The 14,285-nt window shown below is 42.6% G+C and overlaps 1 protein-coding gene across 1 annotated transcript in view; it reads right to left on the reverse strand.

Annotated features, from left to right (window-relative positions):
* The window catches only part of LOC133342403 (tandem C2 domains nuclear protein-like), a 39,750-nt gene that overhangs the window by 4,172 nt on the left and 21,293 nt on the right, over positions 1-14,285 (reverse strand). The window contains exon 10 of the mRNA XM_061551557.1: positions 12,564-12,772. Coding sequence (XP_061407541.1) covers positions 12,564-12,772 — 209 coding nt within the window. The remainder of the gene's footprint in view (positions 1-12,563; positions 12,773-14,285) is intronic.

The following is a 14,285-nucleotide window of genomic DNA, read 5'->3' on the forward strand; positions in this document are numbered from 1 at the left end:
CACAGAAGTAACATTTTAAAGGGGTGTTCGTCAATAGTATTTTTGCACGCAAGATATTCCTTAAAAGTTATTTTTAGACAAGTGTAAATTTGTTAATTGCATTGTCTCGTGCAGTGCTGTTAAAATAAAATGCATTACGAGCATGGAAAACTGCCATGATAAGTAAGTTTCATATTTAATCAATGTCTGTTTGCTTAAAAAATATATGTTGGCAAATGTTTTCTGTGACTGGTATTAAACTCATGCTGTTCACAGACAAAACTTAACATTGAATCAAACAAAAATCCGATTTTCAAACAAGAAGACAAATTCAAAGTAATCTGGTGATTTTGTTATTTTATGATCATCAGTTTCACAAATCTATCATGAAGGCAACTTAAAATCGCCCATCAACTGGGCACGTAAGCAGGATGCTAATCATAATCATCGCGTGTCTCTAAATCTATAACTACATCCTATTGTAAGGGTAACTTTAGAAACTAAAAAGGTGAAGTGGTCTCAAAAAGATATAATTTATTTTAACAATGTTTTTGCAATAGCTTACAATTATGACAGCACTTTGGGTTTCATATGGACTTGAACCAAGAGACAATAACAATTGAGAAATCACACTCACAGGTCACAGAAAAAAAGATCCCCGTGTCGTCAACAAAGGCTGTTGGGTCAATTCTAGAATTGAAGTTTTCGTCACTGCAAGGATTCATCCTCTTTGTTTTTTTTCGGTAAAGTCACGTAGGTAAAAAAATAAATGAAAACTAAATTAAATCACGACGTTTCGGGCGCAACACAAGCGTCCGTCATCAAGTGCCTGCATCAGCAGACTGTCAAAACAGTCTGCATCAACAGTAGGCCATGCCTTCCCACCTGATGACGGACGCTTGTGTTGCGCCCGAAACGTCGTGATTTAATTTAGTTGTTGGGTCCATTGCTCTTCGTGAGAACCTATGAAGGCCAGCACAACGTAGAGGGGGAGGTGTGGCACAGTCAGCACCACACCCGCCCCCTTTGTCTTCACAGTGCTGATGTTTACACACTGCACCAAGTACTCATTGAATGTGCAGTCAAAAGAGCGCGAGGGGTGGATACCCAAAATTGGCTCAAATATCACTCGCCACTGATGTGAGCCGCAGCTGCGAATTGAATTCAGGATACAGAGTTCAAAGCGCAGTGCGTTAATCACTGCGCACATTCGCGTATAATGTAAATATATTGACAATAGTTAATTCTTTGGCGCACAATTGAATCGCCAAATCACGTCTGGTATATAGGTCCGCAGTGCATTACAGTATGTACATACATTTTCTAATATAATCATATAATAAACTACTTTTATTTTACCAGGTAAGGCCCACTGAGCCATATAGCTATTTTTCAGAAGCAACGTGGCCAACGAAGTGGTTATCAAGTGGAATTGTATTGTAGCTAAATACTCTAAACGCATGTTTCTTAATGTGTAGGGAAAAACTGGAGGACTCGGAGAACAATCCACACGACCACGGGGAGAACATGCAAACTCCAAATAAACAGGCTTGAGCATTGGGATCAAAACCAGGACTTCCTGTATCCCAGGCGAGGTAGTTAACATCTCACCACCATGACGCCCATACTTAGTATATATGGCCATTACATTAAAATATATGATTAAAATAATAAACGTGTTCTAAAAAAAACTGTATACTCCAAGTAGTAACTATTACATGTTATTGGTTAAATAAAATAAAATATACTACATCCAATCTATAAGTTATACAGCAATGCAGTAAATTTATATATATATCTACATTTGCTGAAGCTCCCCAGGTCGCTTCTGAATAAAATAAGCTAACATCGTGTTTTTGTATTTTTTGTTGTTGTAACGTTCTAACCTGCCCCTATTAGACATCTGTGAAAAATAACTTCATAGCTAATCGGTTTCGACCAGTATGAATAAATATTCTGATTCTGATAATGGCTTAGTGGACTTTACCTGGTAAAATCAAATAGTTTAGTTTTATTTGTGTCTTTTTGAGTGATTTACTTACCTTTCATATACTTTTCACTTCTATCATGTTATATTGCTTGTTGTTGTCATGTTCTGACCCGCTGCTACTGGACATCTGTGAAAAGAGCTTTAGAGCTCATCAGATTCCTCCAGTATAAATACAGATTCCGATTCTGATGTTGTCTTGGGGACTACCGTCCCGGGACCCTTTCTCGCCCATCTTGGCCTGTCTGCTGCCTATTTGCTTGGACGTATGTTGAACTTCTTTCGCACTGTCTGTAGCCAACCATGCAAATCGGAGTTGCGGGGAAAGGACAACAAACTAAACGTAAACATCAGTTGTAAAGAAATTTGTTTTCAATCGAGATTTAAAAGTACAGAGCTCCAGTGGCTTCCTAATATTAGAAGGAAGAGCGTTCTCGACAGCCGCAGAAGAACATCTGAAGGCGCGAGATGCAATGACCGTCTTCGTTCAATAGTTAGCCAAAAGCCGCTGCGAGGATGACCAGAGTTTGCATGATGAATTGTACTCCTTGGTGATATCACAGGTTACAAACGAGTTCACAGCATTTCTGAGAACTCGCAACCCACGATTCAGCGCCAGCGCTCCACACCCACAACCTTGGGCTTGGGTACCAAAATATATTTTTAAAAACGTCATCTCAGCATGCCCCACATATCAATACCAAGCTAAATGTCACGGACATGAAGGAATGCTTGTGGAAGCATGAAGGCGCTTACATATGTGCGTCATGGCTAATTAACCCACTTCCGACCGTATTCACTTTGGTGCAACGGAAAATTGCATGAACTTCAGAGCCGGTAAGTTTTTTGTTATGTTTAGTTTTGTTTGTAACTCAAGACTTTCTATTGGTTACAACAACGACAAAAAAATACTTGCTCCGCTCATTGTGCTTGATCGAAGAGATGATGCGACTTTTAAGCGAGTGTTTTTTACGATTGTGAAAACGTGTGGTTATTATTTTTTTTTATTTCCAAGCGCATTGCGGAGAACAGTTCTAGGAAGTTGTGAAGTTTTATAGGTGGAGTTGCAAACGGGAGACTGTGCTATATTGTACATCTTCTAAAAAATTTCCATCAAACAATAACTCCTTGTGGCTATTGTATTTGCGCTACTGCATTGTCAGTGGCGCACAAAGCACAAATAACTGAAAAAACCGAAGGCGTTCGTCAATTACACTGCCCTACAAGGAAAGAAAACAAATATATAAAAGGTGACATTTTGGGCAATGTCCCTTCTCCATCACTCTTTGATGAAGAATTCCTGATGGAAAGGTCAATTTCCAATTTACAATAAGAAACAACATTTTATTACTCGGCCTGCGTGTGTGCATTTCACGTAACATATAATCAGGAAGCAAATCCATTATTAACCTAAGGACTCTGGCTTTGAAATGTCTTACTCGACTATCACCAACTTGAAAATTACAAGTGGGTGCACTATTCTCGACACTTCACACACACAACAACAACAACCGCCATTCGCCACTAAGTGGCGGTGACGTCACCACGACGCTTGTGCCAGGCCATGTGCACCTTGAGGCCACGTGAAGTGTCGAACGCCCGCTGGCAGGATTTCGCACACACACACGCGCACACACACACGTGTCGCACACACACGTGTCACACACACACACACGTGTCACACACACACGTGTCACACACACACACGCGCACACAGGGTCGACGTCAACTAGAATCAAAATGCCAAGGTAACCTATCAGAGAGAGCCACAGGACAGCACACGCCCATCTCTGTACGTTCCGCTGCTGTCCTTGGCTCGCTTGTGGAAGGCACCTGAAGCACTCACGGCCAACATTGATCTACTCCACTCCAATTGCGTCATCAGTCTCATGTCACGTGACAAAGGCATTTCCAATTAGACCAAAACACACAGTTTACCTGCACGCACCTGTACCTAACGTCTGCTCGCGCCTCTCGCTCCCACGTGCTTGCGCTGTGTCCGTGTCACTCTTATACTAAAATATATGGCTTACGTGGACCTATACCTAACTTTTTCATATGACATTTGTACTGTTTTTGACGACTCGCATGTGTTTTGCGTACCACCGTCAATATTCCTCAAGGACCCTGCAACACTGACGTTCTTGTTTTATTGTTGCTGTGCTCACGCACCACGGATCTCCCTTGTCAAATAGCTGGGCGACTGGCTCAACGGGGATAATCCGTGTTACACATTAAAAGAGATTCAAAAGTTACATTAAATGTTTTTGGCACCCTTACGACTCGCACCAGAGATCAGTCCAGGGAAGTTGACATCACAGCACTACTTCTGAAGTAAATTCCATAGCAAGTTGTGGTGTCACAGTACAGGAGTGTACGTAGTTAAATCAGAATGTGCATCGTTATATCAGAGCACAAAGTGCACATTTTGATGTGACAGTACACAGAGAAAGCTGTGATGACAGTAGGAACTGTGATATTTTACATACTGTACCTATCAGAAAATAGTTTGTTTTTGTATCGATTAACCAATAGGGTGAGTTAGAATGTGGGTTATTTTGGACGTGTATTTCGCATAATCGTCATCATGCTACATGCTACAAAACTCATTTATTGTACGTACTACGAATCTCACTATAAAGTGAAAAACTCACACATTCATCAACACCACTATTATAAAATGCACATATATAAGGCGATGTATATGGGAGCATTTTGTGAAGCTAAGCATTTTTCCCTTTCTCTACGGTGACTTCTCAAGTGCCACGTGACTCCAACCCTGTAGCGTGATCTTGTTTAAATGGGGGGAGAGGTTACGACACAGTCAACGTTAAACAAACTTAAAATAAATGTTACACCCTCAACATAATTAATCGACGTACGATCTGTATTGGTTATCGTCCATTCTACCCTGGTTCTCATACGCACTTGGTATACGAGGAAAGGCTGACGTTTCACCCCCCTATGTACATGAGGAAAGGATGACGTTACACATAATACCAACATTTTTGGACTTGACTAAAATTGTGGAAGTGGAGGGGGGTGAGCCTTGAGGGGACCCAGTCTCCCTCCAACCCTGGCCCTGCAGGGGGGCTGCACGCCTCACACCTCGTGGTTAAACAATGTCACCCAATCAGTCATGTGCTTGCATGTCACCTAATCAGTCATGTGCCTGAATGTCGAAACTTTGGCATCGTAAAGACTCAGCGGAGAGATATATTGAAGAACAGAAACCGACTGATTCTAAATGCACGATCTCCCCGGCGCCTGGTCGATGTTCTGAACGCTGAGCCACCGAACCGTCGACTTGAGGTGCGGCTTAGACGACTCTGATCGTCGAAGGCGGATGGAGTCAAATTAATTTTAGCAGAATAAATCACACACAACATATACGACCTCCAGCAGCAATACGCTCGCATTTAAATAGCAAAGGCCCAACATATGGATGCTGATGTGAAGGTGGTCTCAGACAACAGACAGAGTGTATAACCCACCAGTCTTCTATTCAACAGTGGATAAATCATGGCCGATGATGATGATATTAAATGTATATGGGGGGGGGGCAAGGGGCATTGTTGTTGACTGGGGTGGGTGGTGGGTGCCGTGGGGAGCACGGAATGCGCCTGTTTACTGGGCGACGTGGAGGCACGGACCTGTGTGCAGCCGGCAGCGTCTGAAGTTACTCTCCTAGCCCCGGGCAAATTCTGTACCCTTCGTTAAAAGCGCCTTCTTTGTTCCGTCACGGGAGCTAGTGCTTGGACCCCCATCACCAATGCCCTGGCCCCAGGGGGTTGCCCTGAGGAAAGGACGCCACCGTCAGACCTCCCTTGCCGATTGGGCGTAGAGCGACATTGCCGTGGAACGGAGATGGTAAATCTGAAGAGGCAGACCGGGGATCAAGGGCAGTGCAATAACATTTGCACAACTAAATATCCACCGACTGAATATCCACCGCACCGCGTGCTCTCAGACGCGCCAACGGGGCTGTGCACTTTTACATCAAGATTGAAAACTCATTTCTTGAGAACTGCTTGTTTCGTATTTTAGTTCGTTGTACCTTCCCCCGCACCTCCGATTATCACGGTTGGCTACGTACGGCGCGAAAGAAGTTCAACATACAGTACATAATACATACACGAGCATGTACGTACACATAACCGTCAGAAAAACAAGACAATAAAGTGTTACTTAAGATGGTGTTTAAAAAAATATATATAAACCACTGATAAACAAGAGCGTTTGACATTCGCGAAAGATGACAGCACACTGTGTTCTCATTGTTCCAGGCTCAGAGTGAAATATCAATATCCCTTCCCAAACTGCCACGAGCACGGATTTACAGTGCCCACCGCACGCCCGTGCCTTCAGGCTTGCACGTTTCGTTTGACTCTGGTGCAGGGCGCTTTAAGTACAGATGGAAAATAATGGAGAATACCATCCCGCCTATTCAATACACCTAGGTGCTCAATAATCATTGCCCTTCCCTGTGCAGGCGCATTCTTAACATCACGCACTTACCCGCTGAGTGTTCACCCGTGTGCCATAACATTCATAATAATCATTGTAAGTAAGAGTTCAGTTCAATGCACCATTGTAGGACAATTTATGTCCGATAAAAACTGTTTTGATGCATTCCACACAGACCCCGTTTGCAGTATTTAGAACGTTTATTATTATTATTATTAAACACCAACCCGGTACAGATATTCCACGAACGACAAGCCCGAGGTCAGGTGCCCTCCGGGTAGGGTCGGGATCGATCAGGCCCACGACCCCCTGTATACCAGACGAGGTAGTTAACGTCGTGCCACTGCCCTACTCACGTAGGGGCAACGATAGGGTACTCGGTACTTTTCAGAGGGTGAGGGGGGTGGAGGGCATTTATTTCTTAACTCACGTGTGCAGCGTTGATGTATATATTGGATTATGTTTTATCCACATCTCATGACCCGGCTCAATGAAAAAAAAGTTAAATGGAGCACTCATTTAATGGGCAATTAAATATTTTAAAATGTTTCATTTCAACTGGGAGCTGCGAGAAAGTATGCTTATGTAATTGGTTCATTATAGAAATACTCGTGTCATGATGGATTCTTCTTTATGTGTCGACTAAGTTTAGAAGCGAAGATGAAGAAATACAGAATTAATTATTCCAGACTCCTGAAATATCATCATATCAGTACTCCATTGCTTCACCCACGATACAATTATTACATAATAAGTAATATACTTAAGCTCTTTATCAATTAATTGATTAAAGCCTCGCCATGCCATTCAAAAGGATTGCTTGACCATACTTCACCACACCATTCAGTCGGGGTTGGTGAAGTGGAGGACAGAACTGGCCCAGCTATCACTTGCCACTGATGCTCGCCATCACCAAGAATCAAACTCAGGTCACCGTGTTCAGAGTGCATTTGGGTAACCAATCTGTCACCGCTTCACCCGACGTACGAATATTAATAGTGGCATTATCACACTAACTTAGCGATCATCCCTTTTAAGCCACGTATCGTTGTGCCAGGTGGTGCAACGGTGCGAGAATGTGGCTCGCAATCAGAAGGCCATGAATTCCATAACCGGTTGGGGTTTGACTGAGGAAAACGTTTCTCTGTTGCTGCTAAAATAAGTACCGCTTTGTAGGGAATCAACAACGCTTGTCCTGTAGATTGAATCCCTACTCAAGTGGGAATGTGGATTTTCCACCACTCGTTCAGTGCCGTGAACATAAGACGAGCATCACCCCATGCTCGTTTGAGTAGCAAACCACTTTGACTTGACCCCTGTTAGCAAAGCAATGCACACAGCATCAACAGACAAAGCTGCCTGGCACCCAGGTCTCATACTTTAAATATACACAATTGTGGTTGACTCAGTGACTGATGCAGAGTTTAACGATGTTCTAGAAGAGCTAGACTGATTATATATTGCACAACTGTACAGCAGTTGAGTACATACTTATAACTATTTCTATCAAAAGCCAAAAAACGAATTTCAGCCCCCCAATAATACAGCCTCGAGGTCGCGACTGGTCTATTCAGAGCGGGGTCAGCCTAAAGTTCGACACTCCACGAGATATTGTGCTTAACTCTTACAAACATATGATGCTCACAATCAGTGAGCCAAATCATTCACATCCCGTGGAGTGTGACGCTAAAGCCACAGCGTATGAGAGCGCCACTACTCATTATTCGTACACTATACTCTATACTCAACATACAGTTTTAAATCATGTACCCGAGAACCCTCGCGCGAATTAGATATCTACGTCTAACGGGGACATTCCTGCTGAAATAAATTCAATTACGATGATATATTTCACTTTCCGAACTGCCAGTTCATACTGAAGTAATGATAAGTGGCAGGTTAATATGCTGCGTTCCGGAGCCTCGTTATTTATAATTGACACGACGGACGGACAGCATCCGTGCACCATTCACTTTGGGCAATTTAACTGATGAAAGCCGAATTAATTTCAACCTCGCGGCATTGGCCACACGACACATGCGCGTCAGATGTATCGATCACTCAGCCTGTCAAAAGCGCATAACAAAGACAAAGATCCCCCTGATAGCGTTAGCAAACTTTTGGAGCAAGCGCTGTTAGCGAGCGCCTAAGGAATCTGGCACGGCACGCGATGGGATGCGTGCCCAACACCACACCCGGCCGTCATTGTCTTCCCAGTGGAGATGTTTACACGCCGCACCAGGTACTCATTTGAGGATGAGTCGAGAAAGGAAAGGTCCAGGATCGGTTCACGTAATCATCACCGGTGTTGACCACGAGTGGGAATCGAACTTGGGTTGCCAGGTTCATAGCGCAGTGCATGAACTGCTACACTACTGCTACCCACACACACACATTATAGACACACACGCGCGCTCGCTCGCTCGCAATGTGATGTATGGATTTCAACGACCGGCAGTTGCGCACGGGAATTGTAATTGCAAGGCATTGGCTGTGCAGTCTCTCTCAGTGCTGAATGCAATAATTAGCAGTATTCGTTCGTACTCAATTGCATTGCTCAAGCCTTTATTAATACCGCGTTGTTACACCTTGACCCTGAAGGAAGTGGTGGTGCGGTGGTTATCAAACTGCACGATGGCCCCCATCAGTCTGGGTTTGATTCCTGGCCACGGCTAAAGTCAGTGGCGGGTGATATCACAGAACCGATCCTGCACCCTCTCCGTCCGTCACCAAACCCCAGTGACCATCTCGGTGAAGAATGGACAAACCACCCCCATTACTGACATGGCATGGGGAGGGCCTTCGTTCAGCAGTGGATTGAATGAATGGCTGAACACGATTGTTTTTATTTCGATTTAAAGCTTTCGTGACTGCAGGGATTCATCTTCTTGGTTCTTTCGGTAAAGTCACGTAGAAGGGAAACAATAAAAATAATAAAATCAAACATAATAAAATAATTCTCACGACGTTTTGGCCACAACGCATCAGGTGAAGACCTGATGACGGCTGCTTGCGTTGTGGCCGAAACGTCGTGAGAATTATTTTATTATGTTTTATTTTATTATTTTTATTGTTTCCATTTTATGTGACTTTACCGAAAGAACCAAGAAGACGATTGTTTTTGTTTTGTACCCACATCACTACCAGTACAAGTTCTTTAAATTTCATTTTAATTTGAGCACCAATGCTGCTTTTAAAACAGGCTGATGTGGTATGTACAACATGAGGCTGATTTTATTTATCTCAATGCACTGAAAGGAATGCCACCCTGGTTTTTTTTACCGTCATGATAAATGACAGGCAGGTGTGAAACCTTCATAATAATTATAATAAAGGTTTTTTGTGTTAGATCGAGTAAATAGAAATGCGTCGTTAACCTGGTATTCCCTGTGATATATTCGTCTGTCAGAACAGAACAACGAGTGTGGTTGGGTTATTATTTATTATTTTTACACCCTGGGTGTTGACCGAAGTTATTTCCGTCCTTTATAACCAGGTGAGAGCCCAAAGGAACAACAAGTCTCTACGAAGACAAACCACTAATAAATATGAATATTTAAAAAAAACGATTGCATTACAAAGAAATGTAACGTAAAATGTTATAAATAAACCCTCACATTCTTAAGCAAATGGAGACAATTAAAGAATGCCATTTAAAGCTCTTTATTTATCTCCTGCTGGTTGAAGGCATGCCCCCACCGTGTTGGCCAAGGGAGTTGCGTGACCATACTTCACCACCACAGTGAAAGAGGGGCGGCCAAGCACCACGTGAGCTATCACTCGCTGACTCATGTTAGCCCTGGGTCGGGATGCGAGCTCAGGTGCCTGAATTCCAAGCAAAGTATGGGTAAACTACTGCAGCACCTATATTGACAGAGCCTTACAAATTCTAGATTTGAAGCTTTCGTGACTGCAAGGATTCATATGAAATTAATGAAATTAAAATTTATAAAAATAATTTTAATTTCATTTTTTACCTACGTGACTTTACCGAAAAAGCTAAGAGTATAGAGCCTTACAAACTTGAATGGAAGCAAAACACATTAGATTAACAAACACTATCTGTGACTAGAACTACATTTATTTTACCAGGTAAGCCCAACTGAGCAATGAAGCTCTCTTTCAAAGACGACGCAAAGGAGAGGTCAACGAAGTGATTGATGTGGACATTTATAGCAGCCCAATACTCTAAAGACACGTATCTAGATGTGGAGGAAAACAAACCGGGGGACACAGATAAAACTCCACGCGACCACGGGCAGAACATGCAAACTCCAAATATACAGGCATCAGGGTCGGGATTGAACCCAAGACCTGCAGTATCCCAGGCGAGGTAGTTAACATCTCTCCACCGTGGCGGCCTATATGAGAAAGAACAACAATCAAAAGCTCTCACAAATGCACACACAGTAATTGATATGATGGAGTGCACAAAGGTATACTATATACTACCACATAGGGCATACTGGTGCGCAAAGTTTTACTGCAGTACATTCCTGTTGTACTCTCGCCATGAATTGTTGTCCAATTTACAAGTTCACTGCTCCTGGCAAGACCAGTGCAAGGTAACAATAATCAGAGGCGACAGGCAATTGAGAACATTCTGATCCTATTTTGAACCCAGATGTAACTCAATGTTCTTTACTCACTGCATACAAAGTCTTTAAACTCACACACTGGCCGTATATTTACAAGGAACGTGATAAATTCTTTACACAAAACTACCATATGAATACAAAGAAATGTGAAAAACAATATTATCTCATACGAAAATGTGAACAAATTGTACATAATACATAAATACAAAGACTGTTGGGGAAAGTTTTGTTAGCAAGCGCCTATGAATGCCGTCATGGCACACGAGTACATATATATATGATTATATGTATACCCATACACAGACATGAACAGAGTATCAACACACACGTGTCCATACACAGCAAAGTGTTGAAATGATATATTCATGAAAGTTTAACTCAAAAAAAGATTGCTTTGATTGCGTTTAATCAGCTTTAGCATCACACACTTTCAAAAACACGAACCTCCAGATAAAAACTAAAAACTATCGCAGCCCCATGCTTAAAAGAGAAAATCAATCATAATATTGGTATTTTTTTGGGGTTACATTGCAAATCCACAACATTTACAATCTGAGTACGACGTTTCACCAGTAATTACAACTAGCTTCATCAGGTGACAGCCAGATTTGGGCTTAACGACACATTTATATTTACACGATCTAACACGAAAACAAACCCCTATTATGGATGATATTGGTCACGTTTGCCTACTATGTGTTAAACTGAGAAAACACTTTTCTTTTCAACTTTTATCCGAGGGAGAGATGCTGCCATATGGTGTGTTGGTCCGCACACGTGACTTGCAGTACAGAGGTCAAAGGTTCGATCTCCCGGTGCGGCAGTTGAACCAATGGGGCAAGTTTATCTTAAATCTCTCGCCTCTGTCCACTCAGCAGTACAAGTGGGTTCACCACAGTTTATTATAGGATCGTGTGTGGTGGGGTAAAATGTGAGCACCACCCATATCTATGAGTTCTGTAGAGCTCCTCTAGTGGAGGTCTTTCTGCCAGCAGTGGCATGAGCAAGCAATTGCAGGGCTGCACTCTTGCGGTTTGCATTTTGTTATATGGAGGGCCCAAATTTGCAATTTTCGGTTTCAGGATTTTTCTACTTACAAGGATAGACTTGATCTCTATGTCCCAAATATCGGATTATTAGCTCTTCTAGAACATGTATGTATGTTGAACTTCTTTCGCACGGTATGTAGCTAACTGTGCTATTCGGGGGTGCGGGGGAAAGACAACAAACTGAACACAAAACCAGTTCAAAAGAAATGAGTTTTCGATCTAGATTTAAAGTGCATAGTTCCAGTGACGCATATGAAAGCGCGCGATGCGGTGGATATTTAGTTGTACAGTATTTGTTGAGATTATATAATTGGCATCACTCACCGTGGCGCACATGGGTTTGAACGTTCACAAAAAAAACAGCGCTTGGCTATTGTGCAGCAAAAGGTCACATTTGGTTGGGGCTCATTGTTGTTTGGGGCATAAGAAACACACAGAGAGAAAGAGAGAGAGAGAGAGCTGGAGACGGAGAGAGACACATACCTGGCCCAGGAGGTGTGCCCGGCGGAGCGAGTCGCGGTAGAACACCCGCAGCTCAATGCTCACTCCGAGGAACTTGTGGTGCCGGTGTTCGGCCGGGAGGCTGATGGTGTGGTTCCAGCTGACGCCGCCACGTACCACGGCACTCAGTGGCGTCTGCCTCCTCTCCATCTTGTTGTCCGCGATGAGCATGGTGGCTTTCACGAATGCATCTATTGTGCGTACAAGTGTGTGTGTGTGTGTGCACGTGTGTGTGCAAGTGTGTGCATGTGTGTGCGTGTGTGTGTGCAAGTGTGTGCAAGTGTGTGCATGTGTGTGTGCAAGTGTGTGCAAGTGTGTGCACGTGTGTGTGCAAGTGTGTGCAAGTGTGTGCATGTGTGTGTGCAAGTGTATGCAAGTGTGTGCAAGTGTGTGCAAGTGTGTGTGCAAGTGTGTGCATGTGTGTGCATGTGTGTGCGTGTGCAAAAAAATATAAATACATTTTCATTACATACTTGCTGTAATTGACTCTCGAAAACAATTCTATGTATTTTTTCAAATTGTCTCAGATATTCAAAATTATTATTTTTAAATGTTATTAATATTAATGTATAACACGTTATCAAATACATACTGTGTAAACACACACCAGTATAAAATGCGCATTGTCCCCCGAAGGCATTTGGAAACTATATCGACTGGGGATTTTTGCATCGCAAGCTTGTGAGAGATGGCTTCAGGTGGCCATCATCAAACAGTAGATAGTTTGAGTTTTCAGTTTAATTCATTAGGCATAGCCCTGTGAGCCATGAGGCTCTTGCCTCGGGTGCAACCGCAACAGACAAAACATGAACAAAGAACATCTTAAAGTGACGACGCGCAACAGAAACATCCAGGAAAAAACAGGAAAATCTTCCAGAAAAAAGCGCCGAATATCATGGGATGCTGAGGATGATCAATTATAAACTCTGTGAATACATACACTCATGCAGAAACACACATTTTTTTCCATAAGGCATTTGTAAACTGTATCTACTTGAGCTTTTTCCTTTCGCAATTGCGATACAGGCCCGAAACTCTGAGAATAAACCATGCATGCCACATTGCAAATGAAATAAACTAGCTACATTTGAAGGTTATTAAACAAGAACTAAAATCACCCACTGACGAAGCTCATCCAGTTGTGACGAACCCCCAGTTATTTTCTTTAAAATGTCGTTCACCGTGTCACCGATTTTTGATTGGGCGACATCGCATTGTTAAAAAGTCAATTGTATATATGTAATGTTGAACTTCTTTCGCACCATATATAGCCAACCATGCTCATCGAAGGTGTGGGGGAAGGGCAACAAACTAAACACAAAGAGCAGTTCTTAAAACAAGTTTTCAATTGATATTAAAAGTTCCTAGTTACAGTGGCTTCATAATATCAGAAGGAAGAACAGTCCAGACGGCCGCAGAAGCGCATCTGAAAGTGCGCGATGCAGTCACCGTCTTTGTTCAGTGGTTAGTTTGAACCACTTCTACGGGGAAGTTTTAAGTTTGTTTTCTCTCTCTCTCTCTGTGGGTAAACGTCGTATGCTATTATTTAATTTATTATTTTTTCTTTATACGTGACTTTACCGAAAGAACCAAAGAGTAATTCCTGCAGTCACGAAAGCTCCAAATTAAGTTTCAAATGCATTTTCTGCCCATGCGCACCCGAAAAGCTCGGGTTTCTTTTTTGTAATCAATTACTGTTCAATG

Source organism: Lethenteron reissneri, chromosome 14 (genome assembly GCF_015708825.2).
Source record: "Lethenteron reissneri isolate LAM-NWPU_2019-01 chromosome 14, ASM1570882v1, whole genome shotgun sequence".
Classification (NCBI taxonomy): Eukaryota; Metazoa; Chordata; class Hyperoartia; order Petromyzontiformes; family Petromyzontidae; genus Lethenteron; species Lethenteron reissneri.